We start from the raw sequence: 25,794 nt of genomic DNA on the forward strand, positions 1-25,794 counted from the left end.
ATCTTACTTACTTTGATAGAGGATCTTAAACTTGCTGAAAACCCCTAGTCTTTTATTTATTTATTTGTTTGTTTGTTTATTTATTTATATTTTATTTATCTTACGCTATTTGCTTGTCTGTCTATGTCTATGACACTTGCTTGTCTGTTGTCTGATTAAGAGATTTCATAACTTGTACTATGCCATTTATGTTTGTTTGTTCAATAAAGTTCTTGTGGAAAAAAAGAAAGATCAAACGTCATCAGTGAGAGTTTGAACGGAGAGGATTTGGCGCCTCCTGTCGGACACTCAGAGAAACACTCACACGGGTTCATAACGGGTCAGAAACAGATCAAATGCTGACAGTGTTTATGCGGGAGCAGGACAGTTATTAACCAAACCATCGTTCCCTAGACAGATGACTTTGGATCACAGACAGAAATGTGGATTATATTGTTAATAAAATGCAATCAGCTTTAAATAATGTTGGGAAATTGTCTTATGAATGAGGGATCTAAATTATCTGTAGAGAAAAACAAATATATTTTCTTTGCAAATAAAAAGATAAGTAGATATATAAATATAAAATTATAGAATAAAACGGAATTACAACAAGTGATTTATTGCAATGTGGTTTGACACGGAAATTACATGTCTCACATAAACAAAATGTAAGATAAATGTAAGAGGATTTGTGTATAAGGTCGTGAATGGTGCGGCTGATAGAATGAAACTGAAAACCATTTATTCAACAACAATAATAAAGCAATACTAGACTATGTATTGTTTCTGTGTGGTTTATGATCCGATTTTCTTTCAGTTTCGATAACACGTCATGCTGCAGCTCGAGTAATGGGCGTGGCGTACGGCTATGACGCAGAACTGCAGGAGGATGAGCTCAGCCAGAGCTAGTTATAAATACTTACGAATTCTCTCTAATATTCTTAACTGAGATTTAGACAAACCTGAACATCAGCTCGACTCCTGGTGAGTTTGCGTTTCCTGCGATCTTTTATGCAGATTTATTTAGGCTATTGATAGGCTATAAGGAATGACAATGTATTGAGATTGTTGAATGTATGTATTGTTTTTAGGAAGTATTTCCTGCGCTGTGATGTTTCTGCAGTCTCATACAGTAATGGCGACGGGGTCTGAAACTCCTCCTGGTAAGAGAATATCCCACAGGATTTATTAAAGGGCACCTATTATGACATTTAAAATGTTCCTAATGTTGTTTAGGGAGTCCCCAACAACAGTTTTACATGCATGCAATGACAAAAAACACTTTTGTTGTCGTATAATATGCATTTATTTTTACCTGATTTGCTCACCGACTCCCAAATGATTCGTTCAACGACTCGTTTTTCCAACCCCTCCTTTGCGCGACGCTAATCTGCGTTGATTGGTCAGATGACCCAGCAGTGTTTACAGAGATAATACTTATTTTTAACACGGAGTACAATGATGCTTTTATCAATTAAATCATGTTATAATAATGATTATAGTCCACTGCTTTATTTTGTAGTAAAAAAAACTAAAAATAAGATAAATAATTTAATGTTAGCGAGCATAGCCCAGAGTTCATATTGTAAAAGCACAATCAGTCTTTGTTTGCGTTAGCCCGATGCATAAACATAACGTTTTTACAAAAAAACAAAAAAAATGCAGTTACATTACTAGTACGAGGTATTACTCTATTCTTTAAGACAACTCCGAAAACAACGACAAACACTTCACATATCTTAATACAATTGTCATTGAAGACCTAGAAGCTAAACGGTTCTTACACAACAAACACAATAATTATTAAGCATGCTACATAAAACATAAAAGCAACAATTATTAATAACACTTACAGGTTGTGATACGGAGGAGGAAGCTGATGCAAATACATTTGGAACTGAACCTTCCTTCAATATCAGCCGGCTCGCGAATCCCAGTTTGATTGCATTTAAGTTGGTAAAGCAATCGTCTTCAAAATGGCGCGAACAAAGCACAAGGCTCGGACTAATACTTCTGTGGTATAGTTGTATATATGAATTGTAGCCACTTAGTCTTCAAATGCTCCTCCTTGGGCAGATGAAAAAAGTTGGCTTTTGAGCCGCACTTCAGAACACAGCGTCTCGTCGCCCGTGATGTTTCCCTGCTGGCCTTGGAGCGCAATAAGTGGGCGTATCGTATTCAAATAACTTGACAAGTTGACGTCATCTAGTCAGAGAAAAAGCTTCGGTCTTCTAACGATTCATAAAAATGACTCAGAGTCAATTCTTACTTTTGAAAGACAATAACTTTATATACGGTGCACTTTCATATTTCAAACTTTGCAGGATGTTTTTGTTCACTTAGATCTATGTTACACACTACATGAAAGGTACATTTCAAAATTCCATAATAGGTGCGCTTTAAAGCAGAATAGCGGAGCTCCTAATGAGACATGCTGATGATGATGATGATGATGATGGAGAAAATATGACATGCGGGATTGTGTTTCGGTCCAACGCAAAACCTTTGAAATATAATAGGCTACAGTACAAATAATGTAGGCCTATGCAACAAAGTATGGTGACAGTGAGGGTGATATTTAATATTTACAAGTAATTTCTCCAAATCATTCATTATTTTTTCCAACCCGGTTGTCTTAAAAACCTTGCAAGAGCGATTGAAAGTGTGCCAGACAAAATGTATTTATTTATTAAGGTTCAAGGTTCAAGTTTATTGATATAGCCCATTTCATACACACAACGGTAGTGCTTTACATAATCATAACATTTGATATGTAGTTAAAACTAGTTAAAATATCATGTCAATCGATTAAAAAAAAAAAAAAAAAAAAAAAGAATGTCCAAGGGAACATGAACATTCACAGAGAACATAATACACAGAAAAGCAAAAGCATAAGAGCAGTAAAGCTTACAGACCACAGGTACAAGGAAGGGCTAGTGGAAGGCATTGTAGAAGAATTTTGTTTTTAGTCTGGATTTAAAAATGGAGATGGTGGTCTTAAAGGTTGTATCAGCGATTTCAGGCCGAAAAATAAATAATCACATTCATCTAATCATCTAAACCCCTCCCTTTTGTGTTGAACACAAAGGAAGATATTTTGAAGAATGTTGGTGACAAGCCAGTTGCTGGACCCCATAGACTTCCATAGTAGGAAAAAAAAGATACTGTGATATGATCTTTTCTTTTGGTTCTGGTCAATAGCCTTGCTGCTGCATTTTGGATCATTTGAAGAGGTTTTATTGTTTTTTTTTAGGAAGACCAGTGAAGAGACCGTAATACGTAATAAAAGCATGAATGAGCTTTTCTAAGTCTACCGATAATATGAAGTTTATTTTGTAAGTGATAAAAAGCCGATTTTGTGACTGCTTCATGTGGCTATTGAATATTAGGTCATTGTCAATAATGACCCCGAGGTTCTTCACAGTTCCTCAAATCCTTTCAATAGTGTGGCAATGTGACACCATTGACTTCCATAGTAGGAAAAAAAGATACTATGGAAGTCAATGGGGTCCAGCAACTGTCTGGTCACCAACATTCTTCAAAATATCTTCTTTTGACAGAAGAAAGAAACTCATACAGGTTTGAAACAACTTGAGGGTGAGTAAATTATGACATAATTTTAATTTTTGGGTGAACTATCCCTTTAATTTAAGAAGGTTTTTAGACATCCAGTCTTGAACTTGATTTTTTCCTTTACAGCTAGAAAGTGAATTATACAAAGTACTTTTTTACCTATTTTAGATTATGGTGATGTTGTTTATATGCATGCTTCTACATATTTATTGAAAAGGTTGGATGCTGTTTATCATGCTGCACTGCGTTTTATAACAAATTCTTGTTCACGTACTCATCATTGTTTGCTGTACAACTATTTGGGTTGGTCATCTTTATATCAAAGAAGGAAATCACATATGTTAGTATTTATTGTGAAGACATTGATGGGTATGCTTCCAAATTACATTACTAGTCGTCTTTGTTTATGTAGAAAGAACTATAGCACCAGATCATCTAATGGGATTAAATTAGTTGTACCTAGGGTACACTCAGAGCATGGAAAATCATCTTTCTCTTACTACGCTCCATGGCTGTGGAATGAATTTCAAGCCATTGCTCCACTAGAAACAATTCCTCCTTTGAATATATTTAAAAATTTACTGCAGTATAAAATGAATGAATCATGTTGCTGTTTTACTTAACTGATTGATTTATGATAAGTATTGTGCTTTGACTGTCTAGAATGTCTTATATGTGTTATATGTTTATGTATGCCTAGTAGTATGGCCATCTTGGCCAGGACTCCCTGGAAGAAGAGATTTCTTTTAATCTCAATGGGACCTTCCTGGAAAAATGAAGGATAAAAAAATAAAAAAATAATAAAAAAAGGGAATCAAGGGGAGAAAACTCATTGGGAGACAAGGATAGGTATAACTGTGTGTCATCTAAGTAACTATGGTAACTAATAGAATGGTTCTTCAAAATTTGGCCAAGCGAGAGCATGTACAGATTAAACAAAAGAGGGCCAAGAATTTAACCCTGAGGGACACCACATGTTAGGGACATAGGAGCTGAGGCATGATGACCAATAGACACATTAAAACTCCTGTGCTCTAAATAGGACTTTAGCCAGCAGATGACCGAGCCAGAGAGACCCACACAGCATTCAATTCTTTCTACTAGTATGCTGTGGTCAACAGTGTCGAACGCCACACTCCAGGTCGCAGGTCCAACAGCATAAGAACAGTGTTTTTTCCAGCATCATTATTTAGCCGAATGTCGTTGACTACGGAAAAATAAGTTTGTCTTGCTCTACACATTACAGAATTGTATTCGTAAAGTGTCCCTTTATGGATCAGATAATCTGAATTAAGTTTGGATTTACGCCATTTCCTTTCTGTTCACCTACATTTTTTCTTTTGCAGTTTAACTGATTATTAATTTTTATAAAGGTTTAATGATAAGTGTTAAACTCATACACAGCCCAAACTCCAGTGTTAAACTCTCCTGGGGGTTTATTTGGCTCCACACTGTTAAAGTGTTACTGTTAACCCTGTTAACCTAAAGCTAAAATAGGTGTTTTTCACATATTTAGATTTTTTGACTGTAGAATTCTAAAACCAAGTTACCAGCTAACAGACTTCTGTTATGAGAACGCTCTCCAAAATATATTCAGTGTTGGTTCTGGGAACGTGAAAAATGTCTAGTTTTCTTGACGTTAGAGGAAAGGTATGATGTTCCTCAAACCGTCTTTCAACTTCATTTTGATTTAAAATTCAACATTCTAGAAACGTTGATTTATAACATTCCATAAATTAAAAATGTCCAGTTTGCTTAATGTTACTAGTGTGTTATATAAAGGTTAGTGTGATGTTCCTGAAACATTCTTTCAATCATCTTGCGAAAGAGTAATAAGAACACAAACTACAACTTTATTCAGACACAGTCTTAGACGAACTGAAGATAAAAGACATTAACTCTCTCAAGATCTGATTAAACAACTCCACAAACAGCATTTTCACTTATTACTAACCAGACTGACTGTATTTCTGTCACACGTCTACAGAAGATCTTATTGAGAATTAATAGACCGTGGCTTTGCTTGCGGATTGTTGGGCTTCGGTGCTAATGCGCGGGTGTGTTCGCTCAATCCCGAGTTCTTAGAAAATGCTGTCCACTGTAGTGACCACTATACATGAAAGGGTTAAGAAATCCATAAAATTATATAGAAAATTCTGGATTTTATGATTTAGAATCACAGTGCTGCTGAAACCAATTCAGTGATTCAGGTCAAATGATGATTATACATTGTGACATTGATTCAATGACATTACCAATGGTTTCTGGTTGAAAATTTGCAGTTAACATTGACACATTAACATTGATTTAACGTTGTTTTGATGGATGCTTGCTATCTGGGACCCTATGAAGCACACCTGAAGCAGCCAATCAATGTTGTCAGGATTACTAGAAAGATCCAGGCAGGAGAGTTCATTTAATATTTTTGTTGTTGTGTATATTCACAGCTATACTTTCACTAACAGTAACATTAATTACACAGATAAATTATGATTATTGGTGGGTCTTCACTGCAAAGCAACAACAACAACAACAACAACAACAATCCACAGCAATTTCAGTCATTTGGGGCCATACAAATAATACATTGACAATACACTTGACATTATGTGTACAGTCAGACTCCATATTTTCTGTCTCTTTCTAAGATGTCCGCTGGTCCAGATGATCCAGTGATCCGGGTTCTTCTGATGGGCAGGAAGGGTTCTGGGAAAAGCTCATCTGGAAACACTATACTGGGAGAAAAGAGGTTTAAAGTTAAGAAACATGAAGCTGAAGTGTGTGAGGAAGTAACTCAGATTGGACAGAAGCAGGTGTGTGTGATTGATTGTCCAGATCTACTGGATCCAGATCTGATTAAAGAGAAGCTGGAGAAGATGAAGGATCAGCTGGTCTCTCGATGTTCATCAGGTCTCAGTGCAGTTCTGCTCACCGTTCCTCTAGAGGAACCTGTGGAAAATGAGGAGGAGATCCTGGATTATATCAAGCGTTCATTGGGTCCTGAAGTTCAGAAGTACATCATGATTCTGTTTACACGTGGAGATGAACTGGAGGATCTGGATCAGACCATTGATGAATATCTACAAGATCATGAGGATCTCCAGCGACTGGTGACTGAATGTGGAGGAAACTTTCACTGTTTCAATAACAAGAGTAAATCAGAGAGTCAGAAACAAGACCTACTGCAGAAGATTGAAGGAATGATGATGGAGAACGGTGGGAAATTTATCATGGAAGAGATGAGGAGGTGCAACAGCAAGGACATAGGAATGAATTGTAAGTTGTTCTGTTGATGTGAATTATTACAATAATGCATGATGAGTAGGGCCACACAGGACTGTATGTGAACTGGTTACACATAGCACTGGTTCTGCAGATGTTGAAAGTTTAATATACAACAATATACAACATCTGTTACATCTCTGAAAACAACTACGAGTAGTGCAGTTCATCACTTCAACAGGCATGTGACTGACAAAGGACATTAATGTTCCATCCATTACAAATACAAACCTTAACCAGAAATATTTTTACATCAGCATTTTCTTTATTTGCCAAACATGGCAGACTGCAGGAACATAACACTTCTTAACATGAAGTCAGTTTTGTGTTTATAGCCCACTTCCCTGAGATAACGGGAACGAGCATTGCGTACCCTGCCGTGCTACTGTGCAAGTCGACACTATTGCTATTCAGAAATTGTCTTTTTGCCTGACTTAAATAGGCAGTTGGCATTGCACATTTTGGCGGGCTGAAAAGTGAACCAATCAGGCTTATGTATTCAGAGAATACTGATATGCGCCAAAATCGATGCAATGCTCGTTTCCATTATCTCAAGGAACCGAGGTTACGCTAGTAATCAGAGCGTTATTTATTGTTTTGTGGTTTTGTCTACTGGTTACTCAAATTACTCATTGTAATTAGTGCTCTTGCACACCTCTCTCACTTGATTTCCCTCTTGTTTGATTTCTCACACTATTTAGATCCCTTCTTTTCCATCTTCTCTGCCAGAGTGTTTTGACTGTTTTTCTGTCATTCTCCAGCCATTCAAATATTGTTATATTTTGCCCTGTCAAGGTATTTGATTCTGTTTTGTTTCTCCTAGCCCTGTCCAGCCCTGCAGCTTAGTTTTCCCCAACCATTTTGGATTTGCCTCTGTTATTGGACCTTTGCCTGTACCTGGATTATTCTCTGTCCTGTTCTGTGGACTGTGTTTGCTGGTTCTGACCCTGCCTGCCTCTTGACCACTCTCCTGTCTTGCCCTCTTGCATTGTTGCCTTGTTGGACTGCCTACCCGTTGCTGACCCTTGTCTGTCCTTGGACTACGGAATCATCTCTTACCCCTATGCTCGGTGGCTCGGCTGCCTGATTAAATATTGTTTCCTTTTACTTTACTTCCAATAAACACGGTTGGAACTGATCTGCTCTTGGGTTCTCTGTTTTTTTTTTGTCCAGCCATTTTATCACACTCTGGCCAGGATGGACCCAGCAGATTAGTCATCTATGCCACAAGGAACTATGCTTGGACGTCACCAGGAGGAACTCACAGCCGCACATCATGCCGTTGACACCTTGGCATTCCGGTAAGCCCACTATGTGCCGACCCTTCATCATCCAGTGTGAGGTGTTTTTTTCCTTACAACCCATCACTTATGCCTTGGATTCTTCTAAGGTGGCTTTTGTTATCTCCCTCCTTATACCAGACGGGCTCGGGAATGGGCCACGGCTGTGTGGTCTGAGGAAGCCGATTTCTGCAAGGAGTTTTCACTGTTCAGGGTGGAAATGTTGAAGGTGTTTGATCTGTGAGCCCTTGGAAAAGAAGCATCTCGGCTCTTGGCTGCAGCAGGGAAGACATTCAGTGGTGGATTTTGCTGTAGAGTTCCGTACTCTGGCTGCATCAAGTGGGTGGAACAATGAAGCCAGGTTTGCAGAGTGATTGGTAGAGGATATATGGGACGAAGTTTATGCAAGTGAGCTTCCTGAGGGTTTTGACAAGCTTGTGGAATTGGCGATTCGTTTGGACAATAAGCAGGACCTCTGTCGTTCCTTCAAAGCCTACATCATTCCATGATGCTGTTCCTGTCGGGGTGGCCCATGAGGCTCTAGCTTATCTACCCTCTCCTGAACCTATGCAGCTAGGCAGGTATCACCTATCTGCCACGGAGACGCAACAGCGCTTCGCCAAAGGGCTGTGCCTGTACTGTTGGAAGCCAGGGCACTTTGCGACCACCTGTCCAGCAAAAGCCAATGCTTGCCAGTAGCTAAGGGGGTACTGGTAAGCGCCACCTCTACCACCCCATCTGCAGGTTCCCGATCCATGCTCCCCATCTCTGTAATGGTCCATGATACCAACTTTCCTCTCTCCGCTTTTTTAGACTCAGGGGCTGAGGGACATTTTATGGACTTTTCCTGGGTATCTAAGAGAGGTATTCCTTTTCAAGCTCTTGTTCCCTCTCTCACGGCTCACGCTCTTGATGGCAGAGGACTCTCCACTACTTCTCATACCACTATTCCTTTAGAAATTGTCACTTCGGGTAACCACAGGGAAGAATTGTTTTTTCTTATTTGTCATTCACCTCTTGCTCCTGTCGTCTCAGGAAACCCTTGGCTTACTACTCACAACCCGCATATTAATTGGTCAGAAAACTCTTGTTTTTATCATGGAGTTCTTGTTATGCCCATTGTCTTGTGTCTGCCTTGTCTCCTGTCTTTTCTCCCGCTGTGTTGCAGGAGGAGCCTGTGTATTTATCTCGGGTTCCTGAGGTCTATCATGATTTGCGGGTGGTCTTCTCGGGCCGTATCCCTTCCTCCGCACCGTCCTTATGATTGTGCCATCAATCTCCTCCCTGGCACTTCTCCGGCCAAAGGAAGGTTGTTCTCTTTGTCCGCTCCTGAATGGGCGCCCATAGAGAGTTACATTTCAGAGTCTCTGGCAGCCGACCTTATTTGTCCTTCTTCCTCGCCGGCAGGGGCAGGGTTCTTCTTTGTAAAAAAGGATGGTTCTTTGTGTCCTTGCATAGAATACCGGGTTGAATGACATAACTATCAAAAACAGGTATCCTATACCTTAGATATCTTCAACCTTCGAGGTTCTGCAGGGAGAAAAGTACTTTACGAAGTTGGACCTTCACAACACCTACCACTTGGTTCGGATCAGGAAGGGGTACGAATGGAATATGGCATTTAACACTCCACAGGGCATTTTGAATATAGGGTCCTTACCTTCGGCCTTACTAATGCCCCAGCCGTCTTCCAGGCTCTGATCAATGACGTGCTGAGAGAGATGATCAACCAATTTGTCTTTGTGTATCTGCATGATATTCTGATATTTTCTTGTTCTCTCCAGGTACACATTCAGCACGTCAGGCGGGTACTGCAGCGGCTGTTAGAGAACCAACTTTATGCTAAGGCGGAGAAGTGTTTGTTTCATAACCAGTTCCATCTTGGGTCACATCATCTCAGTGGAGGGAATCCACATTGACCCTGCGAAGGTGAGGGCTGTTTCCGATTGGCCTACACCTGATAGCTGAAAGACATTGCAATGTTTTATCGGTTTTGCCAATTTCTTATTCGCAATTTTGGTCAGGTGGAGGCCTCTCTGACTGCATTGACCTCCACAAGAAAGCCTTTTTGCTGGTCTCCGGCAGCAAAATTAACTTATAATTAACTTAAGAGCCTTTTTCCTTCGGCACCTATTCTAATTACTCCAGATCCTTCTCGACAGTTTTTTGTGGAGGTCGATGTGTCAGAAGTAGGTGTTGGAGCAGTTCTCTCCCAACGGTCCCCTCAAGATAATAAGTTACACCCTTGTGTATACTTTTCTCACCGCTTGTCACCCACAAAGCGGAACAATGACATCAGTAACCATGAGTTGCTGTCCGTGAGCTTGGTACTGTGGGAGTGGCGCCACTGGTTGGAGGGTTCAGTGGAGCCGTTCCTGGTCTGGACTGATCACCGGAACCTGGACTACATTCAAATGGCCGGCCAAACTGCTGAACTCCAGACAACTTTTTTTTGGTCGTACCGACCGGGCTGCCAAAATGGTAAGCCTGACGCGCATTCACATCAAATCTCTGCCTCGGAGAACGTGGGGCCGCCAGATACTATCCTCCCCTCTGGTTGTGTGGTGGGATCCGTCACCTTGGGCATTGAGGCCCAGTCAGGAACAGAGGCGCCAAGGTGGTGCCCGGTGGGCAAACTGTTTGTTTCGGAGTCGGTTCGGCCAGAGGTTCTGGAATGGTGCCACTCGTCCAGGTTAGTCTGTCACCCAGTGAGAAGAACGCTGGCTGCTCTTCGCCAGCGTTTTTGGGAGGAGACGTCCATGGGAGGAGACGTCCATTGGTTTGTGGTAGGGCTGCACAATATTGGAAAAAATTACATTGCGATATTTTTTTCCCCATAGATATATATTGCGATATTGAGAGCCATAACTCCAGGCTAAAGTCAATATTTACCATTCCATGATATTAATAATTTCACTAATAAGCAAGCTTCATTACAAGTGACAAAAAGGTCACTTAATATTTTATTCCAAAATTAGAACATTCTGTAAACAGAAAGGCAGAACGCATTTAAACAGCAGCTTTACACCATACCGCCTGTCTGCGCCGTCGCTCCCACCACGTGCGTCATACGCTGTGCGTAGGGCACCAAGAGCTGAGGGGGCACCAAAATATGAAAAATCAATAATTATAATGCCGATATTATTTCAGTATAGAAATACAGACACCCCAAGCCGCTGGTGCTACTGTGCTACTACCCTTCACATCGAATGTTCCGGCGATGTGATTATCGCTCACTCGCACATCGCGATGTCGATGTTAAAACAGAATATCGTTCAGCCCTAGTTTGTGGTTTCCTGCTCTGTTTGTGCCTAAAACAAGTCTTGTAACTATATGCCCGTTTGTCTGCTCCAACCTCTCCCTATTCCCTCCCGCCCTTGGTCCCACATTGCACTGGACTTCGTGTTCGGGTCCTTATGGTGGTGGACCGTTTCTCTAAGGCGGTCCATTTCATTCCCCTTCCCAAACTCCCTTCTGCCAGGGAGACGGCTCAGGTGGTCGTGGACCACGTCTTCCGGATTCGTGGTCTTCCCGAGGACGTGGGCTATGACAGGGGTCCCCAGTTTATCTCTCACTTTTAGAGGGAGTTTTGTCGGCAGATTGGTGCTACTGCTATACTCTTGTCGGGATTCCATCCACAGAACAATGATCAAACAGAGTGGGCGAACCAGGATCTTGGGGGGATTCTCCAGTGTCTTGCTTCCCACAATCCTTCGTCCTGGAGCCAGCAGCTCACTTGGGCTGAATACACCCATAATTCCTTGCCAGTGTCGTCTATTGGTTTATTTCCTTTCTTATGCTGTCTTGGTTATCAACCTCCTCTATTTCCCTCACAGGGTCCCAAAGCTGCTGTTCCCTCGGTTCAGGCATTCATTGATCGGTGCCGGCGGACATGGAGTCGGGCCAGGGAGGCACTGCTGCAAAATGGGGAACGCACCAAGAGATTGGCGGACCGTCGTCGGGCTGAAGCACCTAAATACATCTGTGGGCAAAGGGTGTGGCTTTCTACCAGGGACCTACCTCTTATGGTGCCATCTAGGAAGTTGGCGCCGCGGTTCATCGGGCCATACCCTATTGTCAAGGTGATCAGTCCGGTGACGGTCCGGCTTCGTCTCCCGTAACCCTTTCACTGTGTTCGCCCTGTCTTCCATGTCACCTGCATCAAGTCTTTTTATTCATTCCTCTGTTTTTCCCTCTACCACTGTGTCTCCTCCCCCCTTTATTAAATTAAATTAAAATGTTTTGGGAGGCTTCCACATGTAGTAATTATTTAATATGCAAAGATGTTAGCCAATCACAGCAGTGAGCGTTTACACTTAAGTCTCACAGCCAATCACAGCAGTGAGCGTTTACACTTAAGTCTCACAGCCAATCACAGCAGTGAGCGTTTACACTTAAGTCTCACAGCCAATTACAGAAGTGGGCGTTTACACTGAAGTCTCACACTAGACTGGCTAACCATTCAAACTGAGCATTCAAATCATAGGGCTAAAATGAGGGTAGGAAAAATGCCTTTTATTTCTAAATTATAACCATTTTTGATGTAAAAATCATACTAGCTTTATAAGTGCCAGGAGCCATATCACCCTGTAGCCCAAGACTGGTTGCCCACTGAAGCTCAGCAGGGCTGAGGCTGGTCAGTACTTGGATGGTAGACTCTTGGGAAAACCAGTTTGCTGCTGGAAGAGGTGTTAGTGAGGCCAGCAGGGGGCGCTTACCCTGTGGTCTGTGTGGGTCCTAACGCCCCAGTGTAGTGACGGGGACAGTACACTGTCAAAAGAGCACCGTCCTTCGAATAAGACGTTAAACCGGGGTCATTAATAATCTCAGGATGTTGTTCGAAAAGGTAGGGGTGATCCCGGCATCCTGGCCAAATTTGCCACTTGGCTTCTGTCCATCATCCAGGTGGATGCTGCACATTGAGGGTGGTTTGAGGAGATTCCCCTCTTCCATGTAAAGTGCTTTCAGTACCCAGAAAAGCGCTATATAAATGTAACAAATTATTATTGTAAGTGCACCTCATGAAATATAAAAGAACTTAAAAAATGCATTTCATAACCCGTTTGAGACTTATGCCTGATATGTAAATATCACTGATCTTATATTTACATTTAATCATTTAGCAGACGCTTTTATCCAAAGCGACTTATAACTGAGGACTACAGCAAGCGAGTCATCGTGAAGAGGCAAAAATAACGCAAGAAGTGCTCAAAATACAAAGTTCAGGCATTGCTCAGAGTAGCATAAGCCAAACAAGGGAGGATTAAAGGAAAATGTTTTTTTATTTAATTTTTTATGTCAAGTGCTCACGGAAGAGATGAGTTTTCAGTTGTCTTTTGAATGTAGTCAGGGATTCTGCATTCCGGACGAGGGTAGGGAGATCATTCCACCAGCAAGGAACCGTGAATGAGAATGTTCTGGAGAGTGATTTTGTGGCTCTCTGTGATGGTACCACGAGCCGTCGCTCATTGACCGATCGCAGGCTTCTGGTGGGGATGTAGACTCGTAGGAGCGAGTGAAAGTAGGAGGGAGCTGAGCCTGTGGTCGATCTGTAAGCAAGCGTCAATGCCTTGAACTTGATGCGAGCAGCGAGTGGTAGCCAGTGCAGAGAGATGAACAGAGGAGTGACGTGGGCCCTTTTGGGCTCGTTGAAGACAAGACGGGCTGCAGCATTCTGGATCATTAGTAGAGGTTTAATTGCACATGATGGAAGACCAGCCAGAAGAGCATTGCAGTAATCAAGCCTAGAGATAACCAAGGCCTGGGCAAGAAGTTGTGTTGCATGCTCAGTTAGGAAGGGCCTGATCTTCCTGATGTTGTGCAGTGCAAACCTGCATGATCGAGCTGTTTATAATCTTAAAAGAGAAGAGCTGTTAGAGAAGGTTGCATTTAGTTAAATTGCACATTAATGTGATTGTTGTGTTGCAGTTTCAGGAGAAAGTTCAACAGCAGAAGATGAGCATCAGATTCCTGAGAGGAAAGACCAGATCAGACTGGTTCTGCTGGGAAAAACTTGATCTGGGAAAAGTGCTTCTGGAAACACCATCATCGGCAGAAACCTGCTTGAATCCTCCTCCGGCTCGGACTCTCAGACGAAACGGTGTCGGGTAGAAACTATAGTGAGGATGGGTAAAGAGATCTCAGTGATCGACACTCCTGGACTTTATGATACTGAACTCCATAATTAGGAGGTTAAAACTGAAATAGTGAAAATTTGTAGCATGCGCTTCTCCTGGACCACATGCTTTTATTATTGTAATTAAAGTGGGTCGATTCTAGCCTGGGTTTCCCCAGACTGCCTTTGCGCAGCGCGATTTTATTCACGCTGAAAGGCAGTCTGGAGACCATGGACCAGATTTTCGCCTCGTTTAGGGAACCAATCACAGAACGGGGAGGGAGCAGCAAGACGATGATGACATGCGACACAACTAAGCAGTTTATTTATATCTATGGATTCAACATGGCAGCAGACACTCTCCCGGGGGGGGGGTGCGAGTAGGCTACAGATGGGAGGGGAAAAAAACGGAAAAAATAATAATAATAATAATTTGCACTAAACTACTGTCATAAAAAGTTATAGTTTTGTATATACATAACTCCTGAATAAAAATTTAAATGTGTTTGGACTGATTTAAAAAAAAAAGTTTTAAACAAATTTGATTGGTTTGTCGATAGTGAGTGAAAATGCAGGTGATAAGCGGTTTTATTAAGCGAGTCATTGAGTCGTTCATTCAAACGATTCGTTCAAACGGCCGATTTATCAAGAATCAGATAGATATTTATGATTGGGTCATTGAATCTTTGACTCAACTGATTCGTTCAAAACCCTGAATCATTCAAAACACGATTGAGTGTTGATGTGAGATGCGCTGCTGTGATCTTTGTTTGGATTCATCGGATCTATTTTCGCTGCTAAAATAGACCAAATCAGTCATTATTTTGTCTAAAATCTAAGTGACTTAATATTATTAACTTGTTTGTTGAACGTCATATGAAATCAGTGTCACATTTTCAATCGTGAGGTGATGGTAAATTAAGTGATGGTCAATTGTCAGCTTTCTTGGTCGTCAGGTCGTGTGATGTATGTTGCTGAACTGTATTCAAATGTTATAAATATAAAAACACCACATTTAGAATTTTATCTGCAGTATGTCAATTTAGTTTATTTGTGTGTGCTGCGCTTATAGACTTTAGAAAACGGCGCTCATTTGTTTAATTTCTCCTCGAGAAGCTGCGCAAGCCTCAAAAGTTTAAGGTCCTTGCACCCTGACTGAGTCCGAAACTGTCGTATTGGTTTCTCATATTCGTCATTTGGTGGCTCTCAATTGTCAAAAACACCCCTCAAAATATTTGCTACGGATGCGAAAAATGCAGAAAATCGAACCACCCGAATAAATTTTTATGACGGACGGAAGTTTCAGAGGCTGCAAACGTATAAAATGTGAGGTCGTATTTTTATATATATATAAACGAATAAGCTAGTCAGAATATAGGCTACAGTTAGCTTTCCTTTCATTTTTGTGAAATGCTCAGACGCAAGCAGCCACGCACACATAAACATGTTTAAAAAACATTTATGTTGTTAATAAATAAATAACAATAATAAAAAAATATTTGTTGTAACAGCAATATCTCCAAGTTTTGTTTTTCACTGTAAAAATGTCATGATTTGCCAATGCAAAGAGAGTACCGCCACCTTTTCCCCCCACTTCAAGCACTGATTATAACACATACAAATCATCCTCTTGGCGACTTTATTTTTTTTGGTCAAAGCAACAAATCCAGCGACTTTTACTGGTGTTTTTGGAGACTTTTGTGGTGTTTGGAGACTCAAAAGCACGAATCACTTTGCAGTTAGGCCTACTGTGCTCAACCAGCAGCGGGTGCTGCCGTGAGCCCCTCTCCCGTCCAAAAGCACTCACAGGCGGTCAGTCTCTCAGTAGCCTCGCGCTGCAGTCAGAGCAGGGAGGAGACACACACCCCTCCGCGTCCAGGCTGCAAATGAATCGCGCATGCGCATGGTTCCCGCCCTGGCTTACAGAGCGGGGTAAATGTTCACTCACTCACACAAAAATAAATCACTGCATTTAAATTGACCCACGACATAGGTCTCCATTCACTCTAGTCTCTTGCCAAGTTCGCTTGTGCCAGCTCTTGCTAGTCTGTTATCAATCTCGATTTACGTAGGCCTTTACTACAAACCCCCAACAGTCTTTTTAAAGAATAAACCCACAAACATTTTTGTTAAAGATTAGATCAAATCTCAGCCCTAGCTAGTATTTTTTTTAACTGCTAGGCATTCTACACTTAGCTAAAACTACCCACGCGACTAAGACACACACACACACACACACACACACACACACACACACACACACACACACACACACACAGATGAGGACTGCAATCGTTAAGTATTAAAATAAAATCTGAATTGTCTGCAAAATAATTATTTTGTTTGTTTAATTAAAGATTGTGCCTAAGTCCCGACTGATTATACGTCTCTCAACATAGCCACACACACAGTTACATATTGCCTAAACTGTATTGAAAACACATAACAAAAATGGAGAAATTTCTTGTGAGGACCAACAAGCCAACCGTTACGATGAAGCATACCTGCAGTTTGGGTTTACAGTCACGGCTGATCTGAGACCGCAGTGTGTCGTGTGTGCCGAGGTGCTGGCAAACGACAGTATGAAGCCCTGCAAATTAAAAAGGCACCTCGAAACGAAGCATGCTGGCATTAAAAATAAACCGGCTGAATATTTTAAAAGAAAGCTTGATGGCCTCCATCAGCAACAGGCAACCATTTCAGTGCACAGCATGGTGTCTAAACAGTGTTTGGAGGCATCGTATGTAGTGGCCAAAAGAATCGGTAAACTGGGTAAACCGCATACAATCGCAGAGACTCTCATTTTGCCGGCAGCGCAAGACATGTGCAGAATAATGATAGGCGATAGTGCAGCAGCCAAACTCGGTGCAGTACCACTGTCCAATGACACAGTCGCTAGGAGAATTGTAGACATGTCCAATGATTTTAGAGAGCAACTGATAGAGTTCGTAAAAAAGAGTCCTTACTATGCGCTGCAGCTGGACGAATCCACTGATATTGCTGGGCAGGCTCAGCTCCTCACCTATGTCAGGTATCTGCGGGACAAGGCGATTGAGGAGGATGTCCTGTTTTGCCGGCCTCTTCAGTCGCACACTACAGGAGAAGCCATTTTTAATGTGCTTGATATTTTTATCCGTGAAAATGGTTTGGCTTGGGACCGATGCGTTGGCCTATGCACGGATGGTGCGCAGGCAATGACGGGGCGTGAGCGTGGCCTAGCTGCTCGCGTTCAGCAAGTAGCTCCACTTGTGAAATGGACACATTGCATGGTCCATCGCGAAGCACTAGCTGCTAAAAAAATGCCGGTTCTCTTTGACTCCGTGCTGAACCAATCCGTGAAAATGATAAATCTCATAAAATCACGGCCGCTAAACTCTCGCTTGTTTGGGGTCCTCTGCCAGGAAATGGGGTCAGGGCACGAACAGCTGCTTCTGCACACTGAAGTTCGCTGGCTCTCCAGGGGGCGCGTGTTACAGCGGTTGTATGAGCTGCGAGAGGAGGTGAAGTGGTTTTTGACAGAAATCACATCAGATCTGGCGAAGCATCTGGATGACACTATGTGGCTTGCGTCTCTGTCCTATTTGGTCGATATATTTGACCGTTTGAATGGCCTCAACCTGTCTTTGCAAGGCTGCGAAACTCATATTTTGCTCCTTGCAGACAAAGTGCACGCCTTCACACAAAAACTAGACCTCTGGCACGGCCGCATCAGTCGAGGGAACTGTGACATGTTCCCCAGCCTTGCGGACTTTATCGCTGATGCAGGCACGTCACACGATTTCTCCTTATTTCAATCAGCGTCTGAGTTTCAATTCCCAATTATAACAATAGCCTAGTAATGATAATAGGCCTACCTACCGCTACTGATGATAATAATAATAATAATAATAATGTGGGCCTAAAAATAATAGCATAGGGCTATCTATCTATCTATCTATCTATCTATCTATCTATCTATCTATCTATCTATCTATCTATCTATCTATCTATCTATCTATGCAAGGTGGGGGGATGGGGGCGGGGCACTGGGGCCCCAACTGCAATGAACCAGCTTTGGGGGGGCCCAGCTTGCAAAAGGTTGAGAACCTCTGAGTTAGAGGATGAAAATAAAACCATTGAGCAGTTTCTACAAAACGGTAATCAAGATCTTAAAGAACTTGTAGAGAGTTGTGGAAACCGGTTCTTCTGTGTAGATAATAACTCTGCCAGTTTCCCACAGTTCAGAGATCTGATCAGTAAAGTGGAGATGATGGTAGAAGAGAATGGAGGGACACACTTCACCAATGACATGTTTGAGGAAACAGAGAAACACATTCAGGAGATCCAGGGGCAGAAGTTAGATGAGAAAGTGAAGCAGTTCAAACAGGAGCATGAAGAGGTCACTCAGACAGAATGGCAGAAAATATACTGGAGTTTAGTAGAGGAGTCACGAGAGGAGGCCGAGCTGTGTTTTACTGATTACATGAGAATTGTTCTTCTAAATCCTCCTTTTAAAATTTCTGATGGATTGAAAACAGCTGCTTCCGCAATATATGATATGACAGTGAGCCGTGAAGAGAAAGAGAGAGCCATTAATGAGGCTGAGAGTAGAGGAATCAGTCGTAGAGACGCAGCAAGACCTGCATTCAGAGCTACAGGGAAACTAGCGAGACAGAAGATGTGTGTGATTCAGTGAGAGGTTTAGTACCGGTCAGACAAATGAGCTCTTGACATCTAGACACGCTCCTTCAACTGAACTCTAAACTTTTATTCTAACTGTGCGATATTGAAAAAAAAATGTGATAACTCCTTAAATAATTCGATATGCGATACAATAATGCTTAAATTGTGTAAAATAAACTTCAATTATAACCTACATGGGTTTCACATTCTTTTTATGACAAGAAAATAAGTAAGAAGTGTTATTTTAACATCAGTGTAAACCACAGGGTTTCAGGTTATCCTACATTAGGTTTAGTTAAAGGGTTAGTTCACCCAAAAATGAAAATAATGTCATTAATGACTCACCCTCATGTCGTTCTAAGCCCGTAAGACCTCCGTTCATCTTCGGAACACAGTTTAAGATATTTTAGATTTAGTCCGAGAGCTTTCTGTCCCTCCATTGAAGCTGTATATACAGTATACTGTCCATGTCCATAAAGGTAATATAAACATCATCACAGTAGTCCATGTGACATCAGTGGGTTAGTTAGAAGTTTTTGAAGCATCGAAAATACTTTTTGGTCCAAAATTAACACAAAATAAGACTTTATTACGCATTGTATTCTCTCCCGGGTCTGTTGTGAATCCTTCACAGTTACGCTGATGGCGTAAGACGCTGATGACGTGTTATCTGGTGCGCCCGAGCTTCGTTTACAGTCTGAGGGAAACGCACGCTGTAAAAGTGTCTCATCCGCGACATGCACATTTACGCACCATTAAAAAAATGATATCCACGCAAACAATGTAGAATAGCTTGAATATAGCGTGCATCTCCCTCAGACTGTAAACGAAGCTCGGGCGCACCAGATAACACGTCATCAGCGTCTTACGCCATCAGCGTCACTGAAGAGTCCTGAACGCAGATTCACAACAGACCCGGGAGAGAATACAATGCGTAATAAAGTCTTATTTTGTGCTATTTTTGGACCAAAAAGTATTTTCGATGCTTCAAAAACTTCTAACTAACCCACTGATGTCACATGGACTACTGTGATGATGTCTTTATTACCTTTATGGACATGGACAGTATACTGTATATACAGCTTCAATGGAGGGACAGAAATCTCTCGGACTAAATCTAAAATATCTTAAACTGTGTTCCGAAGATGAACGGAGGTCTTACGGGCTTAGAACGACATGAGGGTGAGTCATTAATGACATTATTTTCATTTTTGGGTGAACTAACTCTTTAATAAAAGATACTGAATCATAAAATATAAAAATAAACCATTGCTTAGTTTTCACGAATTAAATATATCCTGAGACTTATTAAAGCTAAGAAAAATTGTGTCTCATTTATTGCAAGCTGTTGCGATATGCATATTGCGATACATACATTTGCGATATTTCGATAAATTCGATATATTGTGCAGCCCTGTATTATATATATATATAAACCATCTGTGAAAGAGTCAAAAGCTAATGTTTTTTAATGTCAAATACATGTACAAGGAACCTAGCAGTGCTGTGAGAGTACTGTAAAAGACTGGTGACAGTAAATATGTTATAGTTTTGTCTATTAAGGTCACACAACTCTGGGCTTCTGGTAGTTCTGGTATCTAAGTCCATTAAAGGAGGGAGAGCGTTTAACAACATTTAACTCCTAAAATGTGGAAGTCTTCCTGATAATGTCCGGGGCTCAGACTCTCCAAGTTTAAATCTAGATTAAAGACGCATCTCTTTAACCTAGCATTCATATAATGCATCTCATATTATGATGTTATCAGATCGACTGCATATGATAATCCTTGCTTAATGTTATGAACAGCAGCTACACATGTTTAAACTAATACCTGTTAGCTAACTGCCTGATTTGTGTTATCTTGAGCTGTATATTTCTGTAATATGGACATTAGTTGGACACAGTCACCTCTGATACCAGAATCGGGTTCATAAAGTGTCAGAAACAGATCAAACGCTGGTGTTTATGGAGGAGGAGGACAGTTATTCATCGGTATAACTGATGTTGCTCAAACAGTAGAGCGTTGGCAAGGTCATGGGTTAGATTCCCAGAGAAAGCAAGAACTGGTAAAAATGTGTACCTTGAAATACTATGTAAGTCGCTTTGGATAAAAGCGTGTACCAAATGCATAAGTGTAAATGTACCCATCGTTCCCTATAGACAGCCTGGAGCAGAAGATCTGATACACATGCTGTTTTAAATAAAGTGAGCTAAAGCAACAGTGTTCTTGTTTTGTTTTTTTGCTCATTGTCATCTGCATTAAATGTTATTACATTCAGTCCACTATATTTTACAAAAGTTTGCTTGAACACTTTCAGGGTTAGGTTATTTCCCAGCATGCACTGCATAGTGGCGGTTAAGGACAGTAAATGTTTAAAATAAGTGTTATACATTATGCATTTCTGAGAAAAGGGAGAGATGTCGAGTTGTGTTTGATATGTTTGAGCGTTTCTGTATTTCTGTGGCTCAATCAGAACTTGAGTAAGAATAATGGCGCTTTTCCATTACCAGTACCAGCTGAACTTGCCTCGGCTTGCTTTTCACTCCGTTTTCCATTGCAGATAGTACCTCCACAATAGTACCTGGTTCGTTGTCATAGCGACGCGACACACACCCGCTACCCACACGACCCACACACACAGGACAATGGAGGAAATCGAGTGTATGCTGTTTTACATAATATTAGTAATGGGTTTATCACGCAATCTCTGGCCAAACTATTTAAAAATGGCGGGGTTATTCAGGATACTCCGTCTGGCGCGTGCAATGATGACGCAGTGAATAGTGACGATTCTCTCTGACCAATCAGCAGTCTGCTGTGTTTCACGTCACATTTTAATATCGCCTCAGCTCGCCTCCCTCAGAACCTCGCCGGAGGTGATGGGTACCGGTACCACTTTTACTCAGTGGAAAACCAAACAAAGGCGAGCCGAGGCGAGCTGGTACTGTGTAGTGTAAAAGCACCATAAGTGTACGAGCTCTTCTCTTCAATGAGCACAAAAACAAACAAAACTACTGAATAAACAACATTCAAAACATGAACAGCTTTATTTACTTTATTCAATCAAATCTCAAGCAACTGATCACAGACCCAGTGATATTACAACATAAAGAGAGATCTGTTAGACAGCTTTAGGACACCAGAGGAAGCAGAGGACCCAATCTGATGGGTCTGGATCTGTTCTCGGCTCTGGGATTCTCCCTAGTGGACACAAAGGGAGCTGCGATCCTGACAGTCTCCACCCCTTGGCAGCAAAAATGGCCATCACTGTTTGAAGGCTTGGGTTGCCTCACTGCTTTTGCCCACCAACCTCTCCTGAACCCCGCTGTTAAACCAGTCATTCAACCACTGCGCCGCATTCCTCTGGCTTTCCGTGATGGTGTCTCAGCTGAACTTAAGCAGCTGCTGGACGCTGGCATTTTCGAACCAGTGGATGCATCGCCCTGGGTCTCAAACCTGGTGGTAGCTCAGAAAAAATCAGGGGCCCTACGGGTGTGTGTTGACCTGCGAGCAGTGAACAAGGCAGTGATCCCGGACAGGTTCCCACTGCCTACCTCGGAAGAGCTCACTGCTCGGTTCCATGGCTCAACCATATTCTCTAAACTGGATCTCAGACAGGGCTACCTACAAGTGCCTCTCCATCCCAGCAGCAGAAACCTCACAGCCTTCGTGACCCATGCAGGTGTGTTTCGTTACACGCGCATGCCGTTTGGACTTAGCTCCGCCCCCAGCTGTTTTCAAAAAATCATGGTGTCTATGTTAGCTGGTATACCGGGGGTGGCCATTTACCTGGATGATGTGGTTATCCATGGGCCCTCTCCTGAGAGTTATGATGAACGCCTCAGCAGAGTTTTTGCGGCCCTAGCTGAACACAAACTAACCGTCAATGCTGAAAAATGTGTTTTCTCTGCACCAACCATTGAGTATGTGGGTTTCCGACTGTCCGCAGATGGCGTCACACCTCTTTAGTCAAATGTAGACTCCATACTGGCAATTCCCGAACCCAGCTCAGCTGCACAGGTCGCATCCTTCTTGGGCATGACAGGCTACTATCTGAAGTTCCTCCCATATTATTCTGCTACCACTGCTCCTCTACGGCGTCTGCTGCGTAAGGATGAGCCGAGGGTGTGGTCACAGGCATGCTCTGAGGCGGTGCGTGCACTCAAGGTGCAGCTCACCACAGCTCCAGTGTTGGCTCACTTTGATATCTCTAGCCCCACCTTGGTGACCTGCGATGCGTCGGCTACAGCCATAGGAGCAGTACTGTCACAGACTCAGCGAGGCGTGGAGAAGCCCATCGCCTTTGCGTCGCGGGCACTCAATCAGACAGAGCAGCGGTACTCCGTGGGGGACCGTGAAGCATTAGCCTGCATCTGGGCCTGTGAGAGGTGGCACTTGTATCTCTATGGCCGCGCTTTCACCCTGAGGACAGATCACCAGGCCCTGACTGCACTGCATTCTACATCGGGGACAGGCCACAGACCACTGCGGCTACATCGCTGGTTCGATCGCCTTCGCTAGTATAACTTTGACCTGAAGTTCACTCCTGGCAGAGTTAATGTTGTGGCTGATCTACTGTCCCGTGCTACTCCATCTCACCCTGACACGCACACACACACTGACACAGACCAGGTGGAACGGGACATTGTCCAGATGTTACACACACCCCTGCAAGCTGTTGTATCTTTACAAGAACTGAAGGACGCATCTGAACAGGACCCGATTCTTTCTCAGCTCCGTGTCTATATTCTGAACGGCTGGCCTAAGGAGATATCGGAGGGGCTGGCAGCATTTTCCAGAATAAAGCAGGAGCTGTCCTGCTGGAACGACACCTGTGTGGCACGCGGCCTTTGCACAGTTATCCCCAGCACCCTACGTGCACGTGACTTGGAAATGGCTCACGAGGGCCACCTGGGTATTATGAAGTTGAAACAGCGCTGCAGAGACCGGGTTTGGTGGCCAGGGATAGATAAAGACATTGAGGCCCTGGTGAAAGACTGTGCCGCCTGTCTCTTGAGCGGTAAGACGGGTCACCATGCCTCCCCACCCTTACAACCTCTTGTTTGGCCATCGCAGCCCTGGGATCACCTGCAGCTGGACATATGTGCTGAGATACAAGGAGTTCCTCATCACCAACGCTTCCTAGTGGTTGTCTATGACCTGCACTCGAAATGGCCCGAGCTCATTGCCACCGGCTCTGTCACCTCCCAGGTCATAATCAACTTTCTGGACTCTCTGTTCTCCCGCTGGGGCCTTCCTAATACTATCACTACGGACAATGGCCCGCAGCTGATCTCGGCTGAGTTCACCACATACCTCAAAAACAAGGGTATCCGCCACATCCGCACTGCATACTATCATCCCCAAGCTAACGGTGGCGTCGAACGCTTTCATCAGTCGCTGAAAAACAGTATCAGAGCACACCTGTTCCAGGGTTGGACCTTCTCACAGGCCATCCGTCACACACTGCTGCACTACAGAGCCACCCAACACTCTACAACGGGGGTCTCTCCAGCCTTCCTCATGCTTGGCCGTGAGCTCCACCTTCCCCTCGACAGGCTCAGCCCAGCACTGCCTCAGGGACCACTACCAAGCGTCAGGGCCTCTGTTGAACGCCAGCAGAGGCGGATGAAGCAAAAAAATTTGACCTCTCAGCACACGTAAAGGTCCCTGATATACAGGCGGCAGATTGGGTCAGGGTTCGCAGGCCTCACAGAGACCACAAGCTTGCTTCGTATTGGTCTTCCCCTCTCCAAGTTATTCGTCAGCTGGGCCCAGTCACCTTCTTGCTTAGGCACACGGTGGCATGCAAGCCGCCTCCGCAAAGTACCGGCCCCGGCACATACAACAGGTGTCACAGCTCAAGCCACACCCTCAGCTTGGCAGGACACCTCAGTGCTTCAGCCAACACCTCAGATAGCTCCTGCACAAGCTTCAGACATCTCTACCAACCTGCCTGTTGAGATGTGTCCTTGCCCATCACAGGCTGCCCAGCCGCATTCTTGTCCTTCGCCGCGGCCTGTTGGCACTCGTTCTCGCCCGGGGCATTTACAGGACTTTTTGTCAACAGTTCATGTTTGAAAACTCTTAGGAGGGGGGGAAATGTTGTGTTCTCTAAAGTGGGGTTTAATATGCATTCAGTTAGTGTTCAGTGATGCATAGAGTTTGATTGTGCTGGGAGCATTATGTTATGCCTGACGAATGTATAGGTTCGGTTGCTTGGGTCTGAAAGGACGAGGAGATTGAAGTAAAAGTTATGATAAGTTGATGCTACTCTCTGTGTCGGTGTGATCCTTCCTTAACATAACACCAGTTATGTCATCTCACAGATCTCATCTCACAGAAAGATGATAATATCAAAACAGAAACTCACAGTAACGGTGTTCGAGTCGGACAATAATGCCCACAGAGCTAGAGAATATATGCTGAATAGAGAATAGAACAGGTATGTTTATTTTAATTACGTTTATAACTTATGTCATCTGCTCCACTATTAATACAAGCCTGCTGTAGTTAGACCCCGTCTGAATGATGACCAGAATATACTGATGAGTTCAATGAAGTTTATTGTACATCACACAAAAGATGAAGCGTTAGTTTTACTGCAGAAAATAACTGTAAGAATAAACGCAGTATAAGAAGTGCGCATTAAGTCTTATCCATAAACTCTGGGTGCTTCTCAATATCCCTCCTCGTCTCCTCGCTCCTCCGTCCTCCATCCTATGACCCGCGAGGAACGAGGAGTGAGGAGGCTTCCTGAGGAGTCATAAGCGAGGATACACAGGTGTATCCTATGCGGAAGAGTTTTATCGACTAAACGTGACGCACGTATAAATTCTCCTCCCCCTTCACATCGGTCACAATCATTTTAATTTATACTTTACGTTTGCAGTTTATA

General features: G+C 42.9%; 1 protein-coding gene across 2 annotated transcripts; it reads left to right on the forward strand.

The window, feature by feature from the left end:
* The first annotated feature begins 857 nt into the window (after positions 1-857).
* On the forward strand, positions 858-15,744 carry LOC306996950 (uncharacterized protein). 2 transcript variants are annotated; one of them, XM_079609911.1, is made up of 4 exons: positions 858-966; positions 1,074-1,145; positions 6,204-6,831; positions 14,046-15,744. In XM_079609911.1, the coding sequence occupies exons 3-4, from the start codon at positions 6,204-6,206 to the stop codon at positions 14,132-14,134; spliced, it is 717 nt and encodes a 238-aa protein (XP_079466037.1). In that variant the 5' UTR covers positions 858-966; positions 1,074-1,145; the 3' UTR covers positions 14,135-15,744. The 2 variants fall into 2 exon arrangements, 1 of the variants encoding a protein (XP_079466037.1); XR_013797220.1 differs by lacking the exon at positions 6,204-6,831 and having other exon boundaries at positions 859-966; positions 14,046-14,170.
* The last annotated feature ends 10,050 nt before the right edge of the window (positions 15,745-25,794 follow it).

This window comes from Phoxinus phoxinus (assembly GCF_949152265.1).
Source record: "Phoxinus phoxinus genome assembly, chromosome: 1".
Classification (NCBI taxonomy): Eukaryota; Metazoa; Chordata; class Actinopteri; order Cypriniformes; family Leuciscidae; genus Phoxinus; species Phoxinus phoxinus.